The sequence below is a fragment of the Astatotilapia calliptera genome, chromosome 9 (assembly GCF_964374335.1).
Source record: "Astatotilapia calliptera chromosome 9, fAstCal68.1, whole genome shotgun sequence".
In the NCBI taxonomy this organism is placed as follows: Eukaryota; Metazoa; Chordata; class Actinopteri; order Cichliformes; family Cichlidae; genus Astatotilapia; species Astatotilapia calliptera.
The window spans coordinates 18301360-18317092 of NC_137430.1; the positions used below are offsets into that span (position 1 = coordinate 18301360).

A 15733-nucleotide genomic window follows, 5' to 3' on the forward strand; every position below is an offset into this window, starting at 1 on the left:
CATTTGTATTCCTGCATTTGTCTGCGAGTGACTAAAAGGGAAAAGGTGATACTGTGAATATTCATTTCAATTTTTAAACCTGTTTTGTCGTTTTGAATTGCACTCTGATATTAGCCAACAATGCATGTATTAGCGTGCCACAGCACTACATTGTCACAGCCTCAGTGGCCATAGTTAGTCCTGTTAAGAGCTGGTTAAAACAAAGCATTTCTTTAGCACACAAAAATACATATTTATATCCACAGAAACGCTACTGAAATCACACAGATCAACTGCCTCCACCTCACCCTATCCCTCTGCATCTCCTCCTTCATTACATCCATGAGTTTCCTTTGAGATTTTCCTCTTCTCCTGTCTGGCAGCTCCACATTTAGCATCCTTTGTCCACTTCGTCCACTATCCCTCCTCTGCACATGCCAGCTTTGACTGTCTAACTGTATAACCAGTAGCCTTTATGAGCTCTCTTCTCTTTTATTGGTTTGTTTATTCCCACTTGTTTGCCGTCATAAAAAGTAAATGTTTTCATGGTTTCAGAAATATGTAAAATACACAACCACATTCTCTTAAGAAGCAGAACTTATGTGTTGGTCGTGGCACAGAATGTGTTGAAAATATGTCCCAGCATCAAAGAAACAAAGCAATTTTAAAGTTACCTTGTCAGTAAAACCCTTGTCTAAAATTATGTTAAAATCTTTTGCAAAGTTTTTTGGTTTTCTTCTACATTTGATAATATGTTGCTCAATTCCACACTGCCAGAGAAAAAGGGCTGTTTTAGTGTTTAGTGAAGGACAGATAGGATACACTCCAGCGATACCCTTAAGCAGCGCAATATTAAATGTCCCATTCATCATGGAATGCATTGGAGGGGTGGGGACAAAGGGAGCCACCAGCAATTTGAGCAATTTTCTGGTCGTGGGAACTGCTCCGTTTTGGGTCTTCACTCTTTTCCTATTTTCTCTTCATCCATTCACACTTCCATCCGTTCTTTCGGCAACTGACTAACATGGCATGCCGGATTTTCTTTGGGTCACAGCCTGTGGTACAAATCATTAGCTGACACTTGGAAATATTCACTTGTGAGACTGCAGCTTTCATGAAACACTAAAAGAATAACAGGGACCAGTTCTGACCCTGAAAAATGAACATGACCTCGGTATGCACAGCTGCTTGTCACTTCAACTCCCATTTTGTCTTTTCAACTTGTTTCCTTCTGGTCAAAATAACATGACACAGTAAGGAAGCGAGACCTCTGCCTGAAGAAAGAGGACTCCAATCTCAGGCACTTAGTGGTTACTGAGATAAACGAAATTTTTGTCTGCATCTTACACACAAAAAAAACTGATTAAACTGCGGCTAAATGAAATGCAAGAGAAGCTCAAACATTCTGAAATGAGTCACCAAACCTGAACTTGACCTGCCAAAAGCACAGGAAACTAGCATATGCAGACAATATCAAGAACTGCAAATGGAAAGTAAAGAGTTTTTAAAAAAATTGAGTTTATGAGCATGTGCGCGCATGAAAGTGAAGCAGCAAAAATTGCTGACCTACTACAAAACTGAATCAGCGTGAAGACCTGCCGCTAGCTGCCCCGACTGTAGCTGTTCTATGGGTGCGCATTTTGGTGTCCTTATTAGCTCTCAGAAATAAACTGCATAAATGACAAAGATGGCTTTTAGAAAACAAACAGTTCTTTCGTGAGTTAAAGTTTTGTCTTGCCAGGAACAGGCTTTGAAGGAGGGTGTTTCCCTTCATCTGTGCAACAGCAGTCTGAACTGCATCCATGTCGGCCCTCACGCTGAATCCAACTTTCCGTGGAGAGAAGTGACAGATTTCTGTGTTGACACCATCCTATCTCTGAGGAAGGCCTGTGCATGGAGCGCTAAAATGATGAATTTGTATCCCGTGGGATAAGGTTTGGGTGTTAACATTATATATGAGTCCTTTTATAAGCTGGGCTTGAGGTCTGAATATGACAGCAGAAACTGTTTATTAGTCAGGAAAATTTGATTTTTGTCATCCCGCACGCAAACTCATAGAGTATGACACCAATTAATATTTAATTTGCAAAAGGACTTTTTGTGTTGGGACAAAAAAAAAATAGCATATGTCTGGAAACAATATATATGAAAACATTTAAAGTTGTATTTAACGGTAACAGCTGTTCTACACACAAATAAAAAAAAAGTGTTACATATACCACCTATACTGTTAACACAGAAATTCAAGTGACACTGAATGAATTATCATCAAGCCAACAAAAGTGCCAAAAACTGCAGTTCCTCTAATGGCCACATGAGGCTGTAACATTTTTACAGCCAGAATAGAAAATTTACTTTATCGTCTACAAATGATTTAATTGTTTACAACACTCATACAATGGGTGACTTTTTTAAAGACGCATCCATCCATCTATCTTCTAAAGCAATTATGCAAAGAAGCTGGATCCTTTCCCAGCTGTCTTAGGATGAGAGGAGGGGTACACTCTGGACAGGCTGCCAGTCTATTGTATTCGCTCTCACACTCACATCTACTGCACGACCAATATAGAATCATTTAAACTAACACCATACATGTCTTAGGACTCTGGGAGGAAGCTGGAGTATGTGGTAGAAGCCCTAACAGGCACACAAAGAACATGCAAACTCCAAGCAGAAAAGCACCAGTAACCCTTTGCTATAGGCTTCACCTCCGCTAATTAGAGTAACTGAACAGAGGACTCGCAGCTGTGTTTGTTTTGTTGGCACCTTCTGGAGCATTTTTAATGCAATTATCTGAAAAATAATATGCTTGCTGTGCATTACAGCATGCCCAACATGTTGGAATTATAGTACTTCATTAGACTGTTAATTAGCGCTAATTATCCTGTTTCCATGTCTGTGCACCACACCCCTTCAGTCTATGGATGCAGCTTGCTAACCTAGCTTGCTAGCGTTAGCTGATAACTTAGCATTTTAAACCAAAATAAGGTCAACAAGTTTTGTTTTAAATGACAAAATAACAATTGAATTTTTAAAATAACAATGTAATGCGTTACTGTACTAAATTCAGAAAGTACATTACAAGTATTTCATTACTCGCATTACATTAGATTAAGGTTCTTTTTTCTTCCTGTAGACTTTCATTACTGATTTCAGTTTTTGTGCTGGGAGGAGGAAAATAGTGGAGTGATCTATAGCTTTTGAGGAATGGAGACATTCCACCACAGACAGATATTACTTTTATTTTTATTTATTTTTTACTTTTATTTTTATTGCACAGAAGGACAAGATCATGATGGTGAAACAACTGCATTATACTGCTAACAAAACTGTCTGTCTGCACAGACAGCAGTCTAACAAGAAGCTAGCCAAGGATTTGCTTTGTGCTGTCAGTTTTGTGTTCATACATAAAAACTAAAACATCCCATCTGTGTCTTCATTACAATTAGGGATTTCTATTAGTGTGTGGACCTGTAAGTTTATATTGCTAACTGGTAATTATGTGACAATGTGTTTCAGTTCAACGTAACAATTAGTGTAACAAATTACTCAACTGGTGACATCATAGTGGTTGTGTCCATCTTTGACATACAGTCTATGATTATTACACATCACACACGCTATACTTCTTTAACTTTTCTTAAGTTAATACCCAACTTCAAGCTGAAGATCAAAAGAATAGTACATTATGTGTGTGTAAATGTTATTTTCTTGTGTTGTGTAAAAGACATGGGTACTCCCCACGTTCACAGCAGAGCCCAGCATGTATCCCGCACAATAACACTATGATAAGTTTACAATGTGCCTCCTGTGAGACTAGTTTACCCAAAGACCAGGACAGCCTCATGGGCCTCAGTCTAGACACAACAAACGTCTGTCCACACTCGCCTGTTTGTCAGCCCTGTCACATTTTCACTCCCCAGGCACCAGGGCAGCCATGCGTGCTCTCCCCCCTCGTCTGACGATGACACGGCAGATAAATAAAAATGGATCTACACTGGGGTGGAGTATGGTGGGAGAGGAACGGAAACTATTCAAGCGATGCAATCCCAACAAAAGGCCCAAGCGCTCAGGAATTCCGTGCCGCAATCACTCACTTGCGCTACAGTAGGGAAGGAAAGGAGACGAGCAAAGCACGCAGATAAAGAGAACTTGTCTATCTCTAAGTTTCCATGTAATTTCATGTTGTTTGGATAGCGACGGACTGGCTGTCTCTTTCCTACTCTTCCTAGGCTAAAAAAAGAGCTGAAGTCATAATTAGCACACTAGCTTCACAAATAACATAATATACACCTTCTCAGATGATGCGCTGACAGATGTAATGGGTGGAATCAGCTCAACCTCACACATGGAGGGAAGGCACACACACGCTCCATCTCCCACATAGAATCCATGGCGTTTCATCAAGTGCTGTGAATTATTGGGTCTCATCAATGTGAAATAATTGAATTTTCCATTCTTTCATGAGCAGTGGTGACAGGTAACCACAAAACACTGGGCTCTAATTAATAGTCTATGTGACACATGCCTCGCTCCTTACGGTGCGCAGTTGAAAAGCTGCGCTTACTCACAGACGGGGACGCACATGTGTGAGCAACATACTCAAACTTACAGATAAAAAAGGCGCACGGCAACACATACAGTGACACTTGCAGACCCCACACTTTTGCTGGCCTCACACACACACACACACACACACACACAGCCAGCATTTGTGTTTCATTAAACCTCAAGCACCATGCCTCCACTCAGTGGTTAGTCGTCACACAGACACCTTTGATGTGATTCGCGACAAAGACACATTTGTTTGGCTTTGTAATAAAAACAATATTCCATCTTACATTTTATAATTATGTCTCAGCTTTCAATAGCACCCTCTCCCCCACGACCCCCTCCTCTCCTGGCCTAAAAATACGCCTGTTAGGCTCCAAGCCCTCGCAGCTCAGAGCGCAGCAGTAAAAACCCTGATCAGAATCAGATGGGGGACACACATGAGCGGGGTAACATCACAGCTCAGTGAGGCCTGTGGAAAGTCTCATCACAGACCTGGTGCAAACCTCCTTTTAACTCGCTTTCTAACCGCAAATATCGCCGAGATTAGGACGTCAGCGTAGACACGGCCAAGCTTGATGTATTGATGGATTACGATCCCAGTCATTATACTGGGATAAAGACTCTTTATTGGTGTTTTATTACACATATTTCAAAATTAACAGGACTTGATCGTCAAGAAAGCATTTCACATGTACTACATAATAAAAATACATGGAAACATCTGTCTGCCAAGAGCAAGGTTGCCATCTACAGCTCAAAACAATGACGTTAATCACTCAGAGAGAAGTGTGCCTAGGCAAGAAGCAAATAGGAGAAATTACTGAGAAACAGCTATTAAAATATCAAAGATGAGTGATGGAATAATGTGGTAGGTAGCACCATACAAGCAATACATTCATTTGAGCTGAAAGCTCCTTTTGGAGATCACTGCTTGTTTTTGATAACTCCATAGATACAGCAACATAGTTTTAAATAACTTCACCAAGAAATGCACAGACACAGTTGTATTCAGTCATTAAAATATTAACACTCTAATAATTACTGCACAGTGTCATCAAGTCTATAACTCTATCAGGTAAACTTCTTCTCAGCACGAGCCAGAAAACGCTGGCGTGTTTAGCCGGTTGCCTCTACTAACACAATGGATCTATTCACACAACTGCTTTATCTGCCAGTCTAGATAACAACGCTTTCTACAGATTACATACTTGCGCACCTATCTATCATCTTTTGGCCCCGTCTAGCAACAGTAGTCACAATACAGCTTCACTGTATCAGTTCAGCTCGTTTCCATTCGAATAATCTGCTCATCTAAGGCGCTTATGCACACAGGAGGTACGTACGCTGGCTGTTATTAGGCTATGCTCTGCGTAATGACTACCTCTAGATTTATAGCATAATCGCAACAGTCTACTTGCCTATTGGTAATTGCTTCCAGTAATACCACCATAATACCGCAGCAATTTGCCCCTCGATTAACGTATCCATCTGCACTGTGGAGACTTTTACAGGCATCAAATTGGGCGCAGTTACGCTTTTAATGGGGACATTCTTTTCGCCATCAGGCCAGCAAAACCTTCAGAGGTGAGCACAGTCCTTTCAAGCGTCCAAGCGAAAGATTTACTGTTTCAGCAGCTTATGCTACTGACATATATGATCTCATTTACCTCCTCCTCTCGAAGCACCGCGATGATACAGCTTTGTTTTTGTTGGTTTACATCGTGTCCAGGGCAACTGTTGTGTCTTTAGTTGTTTGGGCAAAGATGAGGGAAGCAATGGTATCATGAACCGGCTGTACCTCCTCCTCTTTCTCTGTTTCCTCTTTGTTCTCTTACTTTTTATGTCTCCTGTTTATTTACAGTCTCTCTTGTTGTCCTTCAGTTTGTGAGTTTTATGCACGACACCTTCGTCCCGGACTATTCGCCAGTGATTGTGTATGACTGTTTTTATAAGTTCATCCCCATCTTGTATATCTGTTCCAGTTCACAAGTCGTTTTCTACAAGAGAATTCAGCCTCAGCTCGCTCTCCGTCTGCCATCAGTCCTCTGTCTGCCCACCTGACAACTCAGTTTTCCCCTCAGGGCTGCACGCTCCATCTTCAAAGATCCATCCACTCCAATTACCTGACTATTCACAACAAGCTACTTTTAATCATTGCTAACTTCAGTGTGTGCGTCTTGCCTCTTGGGGTCCTGAAATTTTCAATCAACATAACAAATGGCGGTGATTAAAGTGTGTCTGCATGTGGTGTGCGTTGCAGGAGGTCTTTCCTGATGGTATCAGGAAACTGGAAATCTTAACTGACCTCAGTCAACACAGCAGTCCTTCTAGTACAGCAACTTGTATTAACATAGGTAGGATGATATTAACGGTGATCTTTAAAAATCATAGAAAGTAACTAAAAGTAGTGTACTTATACAAAGAAAATACTTTTTTTTAATGCACACCAATGTTAATTTTGCATACATACAATGTACAATGTACAAATTTAGACTACCAGAATAAAATAAATAAAATAAAAACTGGTTTGTTTTTTCCAGGATAAAACATACAAAAAAAACTGTTGCTCTGGCCATGCTAGCATTCATTCACTGGCCATTTTATTATGTACCCCTGTTCACCTTCTTTTTGACACAAAAATGTAATCAATATATACTCAATACATTTAGGCATGTAAACAGGGTCAAGGCAACCTGCTGAAGTTTAAACTGAAGATCAGAATGAGGGCTAAAGGTGATTTAAGTGACTCAGAATGCTGCTTCAAGTCACTTATTAAACAAATGTACGCAGAAGAGCATCTCTTAAAGGACAAAACGTCAAACGTTGAAGCAGATGGGCTACAGAGGCCCACACCGGGTGCAACTCCTACGACTCACAAGGCTCACCAAAATTGGAGAATAGAAGAGTGGAAAGATGTCGTCTAGCTTAGTGAGAGTTCTGCTGCAAAATTCAGAATTTGGTGTAAACAACATGAAAGCATGGATCCATCCCGCCGGTCGATGGTTCAAGCTAGTGGTGGTGGTGTAATGATGCTGGGGATATTGTAGCACACATTTGACTCATTAGTGACTGTGCATCAGTTAAACACCACAGACTAACTGCTTATTTCAGCAGGATAAGACACCATGTCACAAAGTTCAAATCATGTCAAAGTGCTTCAAAGAAACAGGACAACGAGTTCACTGTACTCAAATCGCCTCCATGGTCACCAGATCCTGTCAGATCCAGTCACCTCTGGGATGTAGTGGAATGGGAAAGTCACATCCTGTATGTGTAGCCAACAAATCGGCAACAACTGTATGCTATCATGTCAATATGAACCAAAATATTTCCAGCACCTTGTTGAATCTGTGCATGTTTCAACTAACTGCTATCAGCCCTTAAATTTCAGGAAGAAAGTCGAGATAATGAAAAACATTGCTCACTTTTCCACACCTATTTTATTTTCTACAAAACACTGAGCTATTGTACTGCAGGCAGCACTTCATGAAAGGAAGCTGTAACACCAACAAAAGAGCCACACACAGCTATTGTATCTCATCCACCAGTCTGCGCTTAAATCTATGTGTATCAAAGATCAGACAGAGCTTTATCATGCGCTCATCTTGTCAACGTCAAATCTTCAGTGTCGCTGTAACTCGGCGAGGGCAGGTAAAGCTACTCTTCTCCTCTCCCGTTTCAGGATTCACGCCAGAGCGGGTTCACATACTGAAAGGGTCTGCTGGCTCGTGAAGGGGTGGTCTGATGATATGTCATATATTAGTATTTTTTTTTACACTGGAGGCTCAGTTACCCTTTGCAACAATGGAAGTGTGTATGTGTGTGAAATGCATTCTGGCCCAAACAGCCTTACAGTCTTTTAAGTATAAAGTATTTTAGACTTTATGTTGCTGCAGAGTTAAATACACAATACGTCCTATTGAAAATGTTTTTTTCCCTTTTTTTTCTACAATAAAGTTTGTTTTTCATCGCCTGAGTTCATGTAAATCAAATATATTCTCTGCACATATTAATAAAAATGGAATTTGAGAATTCAATCAGCTTGCCCCCTGAAATGGAATACTTCCACCACGGATGACAACAACAGTAACCTTACAGCGGGGAACTGGCTAACGCGTCTCATTAACTTACCATAAAATAACACTGCAAGGCCAAAAAACAGGGTGTTTCTCCCCACACACTGAACTCAGCTTGTTTCTTGCTTGGGTTCACTATATTGCTGCGGTTCCACTGCCTAGCAAAAGCTAGAATTTTGACATTTTCCATGGTTACACAATAACATGTGAGTCATATTCATTTTAAATATGGTTTGGACTGTGGTGAATATTAAGCGCAGAACTAATGAAAACAACTGGGAAAACACAGTGTCATCCCTGAGAACTACCAGAGAATCAACAAGACTGCAACCTCTAAGCTGATTTTATTTTCTCCTTTTGGAACAATGTGAACAAAACAAATCAAACTCGAGTCACGCGTATTTGGTTTTTTATAATTGTATTACATCGGGAAAACCTTGGCTAGCAGTACTGTAAGCCATTCCAAGGCGATCCTATTATTTTCTCATAAGCTCCTTATCAAGGTACTAGAGGAAAAAAAGAAAAAAGAAAAGAAAAACATCCAGTTTGCAAAAACCTCTTTCCTACTATAAAAATGCAGAGAAGTTGCAACTGCAACTAACTGTTGTAACCTCTAAGTCCATTTTTATCACACTCTTGCAGAAGTTGTACTTGTTCCACAGTAGGACAAAGCAGTGCTCCTTTCCTGCCTCCCAGTGGAAAATCTGCAGTATGTTTTACATTTACATTGTTCCCCGAACCTCCCTCTCTTCATTCCCCAGAAACTTTGGCACACACTAAACACGATCGCTCCCAGCAACATCACAAGTGTTTATTTCTCATCTATACATTTGCTTTCATTTGTATGCAGAAACTGCAAGTTACCAGGCGAGATAACAATGGCCGATCTGCCTGACAACATGGTGAGGCTCCGATGTGCATGTGGACCTAACATAGGATGTATTAGCGTCACATGGTAAATAAAGGTAATGTGCAAAAAAGGTTTAAAAAGTTATTAAAGTCTATAGACAATTTTCTGTCAGGTTACCTAAATTCAGATCATTTGCACTCATCAATGCACTCATCTGGGACAATGCTCTTAATAAACTTTAGACACAGCAACTGTAATTCAAGCATTTAGCCACTAGAGGTCAGACTGACCTAATGCTTAAACACATAGCACCCAACAATTTCTATTCCTGAAGCAGTTGCATTGCTGCATGTGAGAGGCCTTTAACACTGCGCACCAGTCAACAGCTTATTGTTTGGTGAAGCAGAATCAAGAGAAATGAGAAGATAATGTTGCATGTTTATAAAAATGAACAAAAACAAAGGTATTTTATGTAATAACCCATTACTGTACAAGGTTAAGTTACAGCAGCTTTTGCTGTGTCATCAAATTTGAGAGAGCACTTAATTCCAGCGATTCAACTTATCTGACAGCAAGCACCTCTCAGCTGTGAAGTCCTTGAACATGTTTCCAAATCCCTATCGGCTTGTGGAGCAGCTCTGAACAGATGACCACATGTTTTACCCTTGTGGACAGCAGCAGGGAAAAAAGATGAATATCTCCTTTAGGGATCAATATACTATCACAAGCTCACCAGCCCTGCCAAGGATCATCAGTCATCCTGGCATGCGTTTGGTCATAGCTACAGAGTTTTTGCCAAGACCTTCTTTCTAGTTGAGGCCCAAAAAATCCTCACGAGGGTCCTTCGTTTCACAAAGTCCACCAAGGCACCACATGATACGTGTTAGCATCACCTTTAATCAACTTTACAGTAGTGAGGCAGTCAACTCAGAGGCGGCGGTCTCTGGAGAGCTACGTGACCAGGCCTCGACAGAGGATCAGAAATGCATTCGTTTCTTTGAATTACTGCCATAGACCAAAGTGTCAAGCCACAGAGCCTGTGAGGGGTCATCACAGACCATCAGCATCCTGCTTTCTGGTTATATTTATTACTACTCTCCTGGGTCATGTCTGTTGAACCCTGCCTTCTAAAAATGGTGTTCCCAAACCAAACTGCATTCATAATTACTTTGCAAGAAGACCCATTTTCTCTAGCACAAGACTGTCATACACCAGACGAAGGATCAGCTACCATGTGAGGGCGTTTTTCTTTCAGATTTTCTTTTCACTTTCCACTGTGCTCCAGATGTAGCTCACGAGGAAGAATGGGTTGTCTGCAACTCGGGAGGTCGGTGGTCTGATTCCAAACTCCTGTAGAGTATGATTAAGCAAGATACTGAACCCTGAGTTGCCCCTAATGTATCTATTAGACCAGGGGTGGCCAACTCCAGGCCTCGCGAGCCGGTGTCCTGTACGTTTTAGATGTGTCCTTGATCCATCAGAGCTGATTTAAATGGCTGAATTACCTCCTCAACATTTCTTGAAGTTCTCCAGAGGCTGGTAATGAACTAATCATTTGATTCAGGTCTGTTGAGCCAGGGTGTTATCTAAAACCTGCAGGACACCTGCTCTCGAGGCCTGGAGTTGGCCACCCCTGTATTAGACTGTAAATTTGTGGATGTTAGGTTAAAAACACGTACGCATAGAATAAAGAAAACATATATATGTGAATGGGTAAATGACCACTGTGGCAGAAATTACCTTGAATGCTCAAATAGGGCAAAAAAGTGTTATATCAGAACCAGTCCGTCACATTTGGGCACAAAATTAAGGTGCTTAATTCAAAATTAAGCAGCTTAATTTTGTGCTTTTGTTACGCACCTTTGAAGCTTCTACCTGAGCATGCAGAGTCCTGCCTCATTTAATATAGGAGCTATTGCCTGAAAACACTCAGAAAGACACAAAAGGAACAAGTATGCCTAAAACATATACAGTTTCCATCTAATTTTGTTACATAATTATACTGTAATATCTATGAGAAATTTACTTGGTTGGTATCGTTCAGTTTATATCAAGCATATTTTTCTTGATTAATTACTGGACCAGACAAATATTTTTATTTTTCTGTTGCATTTTATTAAAACAAATATTATGTCATGTCATGTTATGAGGGCAAAGAAAGTGTTTTTGAGTGAAGGAAAGATACCATATATGACAAGTATTTTGATTCTAAATATCTAATAATCATTAAAAGCAAACGGTATTAAAACTATACTGACAACTATGTTGCTGGTAATGGTGTTGCGGTTCTTTTTTGGTTGTTTTTTTTGTTTTTTTTTGTTTTGTTTTGGTTTGTTGTTTTTCCATAACTTGTGTATCTGCAAATATACACATTCTGTATTTTTCATATGAAAGAAACTATACTGTGGTGGGGCTTGCTAATTTCTTGTTTTTGATTTATGTATGTTATGTTTTGTTTTACTTCATATGTTTATATGTTTCATATGTTGTTTGTTTAATTTAAGACAAAAAAAAATTAAATGAATGAGAGGTAAAACTTGAGGGGGTAGGGACAAATAAGTAAATACTTCAGCCTACTCCTTTTCAAACAAATAATGGAATGATATTTTGTAATGATTGTGAAGGCACATGTTTGAAATGTTTGAAATAAAAATGAACTGAACTGAACTGAACTGAACTGAACGTTGTTCAGCTGATTGGAAATTTTTTGCAACACAAAAGAAAAGAAAAACTTTGTGTTTAAATAATATTTTCTAAAGATTTCTTTTATATATTAGCAGACTCACAAAAGCCAATTCAAGCCCAGGACCCTCCTGCAGTGAGGCGACAGCGTCACGGTTGCCGTGACGAAACATTACATTAAAAGAGCAATTAATTTGATAAAATGCCCAGCTTTGAAACCGAACACCTAAAATGTCGCAGCTTCAGTCTGTGTAACCGCGCGGGAATCGCTGACACGCAGTGAAAAAGAAATGAGACCCTCTGAATGACCCTGGTGAACGGATCCTGCTAACAAGCAGAAGTGTCTCACTGCTGTGACAGGAGCGTGGAGAGCACAGACTTGCGTAGATGTGTGTGTCACCACAGAGCAACAGCTCTAAGGAGACCGAAGAGAGACTGAAGCACTATTACTAGAAACCATGTTTGTCACAAGGACATAAAAAGACTGCACTGCAGGTTGCCGTTCCTCAAAGAAGTACTGCTTGACAATCATTTGTTAGCTATGAAAATTTTTTGTAGTATTAGCTGTAACACAGAACTGTCGCGATTCAGATTTGAATGACATAAACGGTGTACAGTATGTGATGCTTTAAATCTACAAGTGTGACCATAAGGTACTTTACTCAAGAGAATCACCACGCAGATAAACATTACTACAACACACAGACAAACTGCGAGGAACAAGTGACAGACGGTAGCAGAGGGAATGCTTCACCACAAAAAATATTCAGACAACACATTCAGTTTAGAAAGAGGCATTACATCCTGCATCTGCACGTACAGAATGACAAGCTCTCAGAGCCTCCATTGAATTAAACTTTACATCAGGTGTTCTTTCCACTGACACTCATCCATCTCAAGTCATGGTGGCAGAACTGGCGTGGAGGAACGTAAACACACACATGCACTCCTGACACAGGCGAAGTAAATCATATGAGCCACTTTGCGATTCTACGCTTGTCAGAGAGAACAACAAGACTCGCTAGCTGAAAACATCTGGCATTCCAGTGCAAACAGGAAGAGCAGATTCCTTTAACAGCTACTAAAGTGCTCTTTAGTGCAAATCAAACCAAATTCCACTGCATACACAACGCATGCCTCTGCAGGTGTGCGTATATACAATGCTTTCCATCAGTTCAAGTCAACCCTGTTACATGTTGAAGAAAATGTACATTTTTACATCTTTAGTTAACTTTAGGGCAACAGAATCTCTGCAACCATAAGAGAAAAGAGAAATTATCCAGTGAACAGCAGTTCTCTGGGTCTTGTTGATGCACGATGTAAGAGGGGAATAGCAAGACTGCTTTGAGCTGACTGGAAGGCAAGAGTAACTCAAATAACCATAACTTGGTTTACAACCAAGGCATGTGAAAGAGCATCTCTGAACGCACAACACATGAAACCATGAACCAGACAGGCTACAACAAAGCCGAGACCACACTAGGTGCCACTTCGGTCAAAATGAGGTTACAGTCCACACAAACTCGCTAAACTGGAAATAGAAGATTAGAAAACCATTGTCTGGTTGATGAGAGTCAATTTCTGCTGCAACATTTAGATGGTAGGGTCAGAATCTGCTGTAAAGGGTGATGAAAGCATGGATCTATCCTGCCTTAGATGAACTTCAGGCTGCTGCTTGTGGTTTAATGATATGGAGGATATTTTCTTGGCACAATTTGGGCTCCTTAGTACCAGCTGAGCATCGCTTAAATGCCAAAGCCCACCTGAGTATTGTTACAGACCATGTCCAACTCTTTTTTTAATGGCTCAACTTAGATTCTCATTGAATTCAGTGTACTCAAAAGGCCTCCACAGTCACCAGATCTCAGTCCAATGGAGCACTTTTGGGATGTGGTGGAACGGGTCATTCACATTATGGATGTTCAGGCATTTATTATTTTTAATTCACCAAACACAAATTCCAAGTAACACACATGCCTTGATATTGTGCATCCAAACTGTGTGTGCTTAGGAAGGGCAGATGTAGTGCATGCTCTTTGCATGAGTAGGTAGGTGGCTTGTGGGAAATTTGTGTACAGGGCTCATGGCCATGATAATCCATCCATGTTTGCCATTAACCACCTTCCCACTTTTAGCAACATTTTTTCCCCACAACTCATAGAAAATGTGTCAGAACACAGTGAATTTGACTGTATGCAGGTGGCCAAAGAAAGCAGCTGCAGTAATAGTAGTGCTGTAAAAGAACCAATTTCCCTTTTTTCCCACCTAAAAAAAAGCAGGAGGCACAACATCAACTGAACATGCCATAAGCCTTCAAAGTAAAGTATTTTTTTAGTTGTGCTACGAGGTGTTTCTTCCAGTTGTGCAAAAATACACAATATGCATATTTTTTTATTCCACATAGCCTAAAAAAATATATAGTGAAAAATGTGTAGTTCCATCTGCAGACTTCATTTTAGTGTTATCTGAAATCGCAGTTCAGAGGTTTGCCAAATGCATCACATAAAAACACTCATACATGCAGACTCATAATCAGCAGTAGGATCAATGGTAGTTTTACACTGGAAAAACTAATGGACTGCATCTGCCTCGGAAAACCGTTCACTCTGCTCTATTACACAACAAATTTTTCACAGATTTGTAACTTGTGACTTTGTATGTAAGTCGTATCGGGCTGTGAGATTACCCAGAAGTTCCATGGCATCATCCTCGTCCTCGATCTCCTCTTCCACAACAGAGGGGGTGGGGCTGTGGACTGAATCAAAGGAGTCCTGGGACAGCATGGCAGCCAGAAGCTTCTTATGATGATGCTGCTGCTCCTTTAGCCCTTTGCTCTTCGCTTCCATCTTCAGGCTAAAGGTGAAATAAAAAAGTCTTAGCAAGAAAAATAGCATAAAGTAATATTTTTCAACCCTCATACAAACTGAATCACAATTAAATACTTATTAGCAAGTAATTACATTGTTGCTCACTTCTGTAAAGCATTTTAAAGTTGAATAGGTCATGAATCTGAAGCTATTATCTTCTGCAATAATATGCTTTGAGTTTCTGGGAAACACATGGAGAAAAATAACGGGTTTTATAATAACAGTGTTCCGACAGTAATTACATACTCTCATCCTAATCTGTTAGAGTTGTATCTAAGCAGACTCGAGCTTCCTAGCAAAAACAAAATAATGCATCTGCCCCAGTGCTATGCACATGCACGACTATACTTAAAAAGGTGTTTCACCAATCATTGCACTTGGTATTCATTCCATGGCTGGCACAGACAAAACAGAGTACAGTTATATGAAGTGTCATGTAGGTGTAGTGCACCTTGCTGTACCTGGGTAGCAGGAAGTAGATAAGACAAGATAATTGCTCTGAGGTGAGCAACAGTTAAACACTACCCACAAACCATTAGGCGTTTAGAGGATGTCAGGTTGAAAAGGGAATCTAAGCTCAGGATTTATAAGCATGTAGGTGTTGAAAGCACCCCCTGCAGTTTTTACCCAACGGGGGAGCCAATGATCAAATCCAAACGAGTTACTTACTGCTTGAATCTTTTAAATATTCAAGAATGGAAAAGATATATCTTTTTTTAAAGGAT

At 40.2% G+C, this 15733-nt stretch overlaps 1 protein-coding gene across 2 annotated transcripts in view; it reads right to left on the reverse strand.

Moving 5' to 3' along the window:
* c9h8orf34 (chromosome 9 C8orf34 homolog) overlaps positions 1-15733 on the reverse strand; it is a 70317-nt gene that overhangs the window by 32385 nt on the left and 22199 nt on the right. For both annotated transcript variants that reach the window (XM_080305994.1, XM_080305993.1), the window contains exon 7: positions 14828-14994. In XM_080305994.1, coding sequence (XP_080162120.1) covers positions 14828-14994 — 167 coding nt within the window. The remainder of the gene's footprint in view (positions 1-14827; positions 14995-15733) is intronic.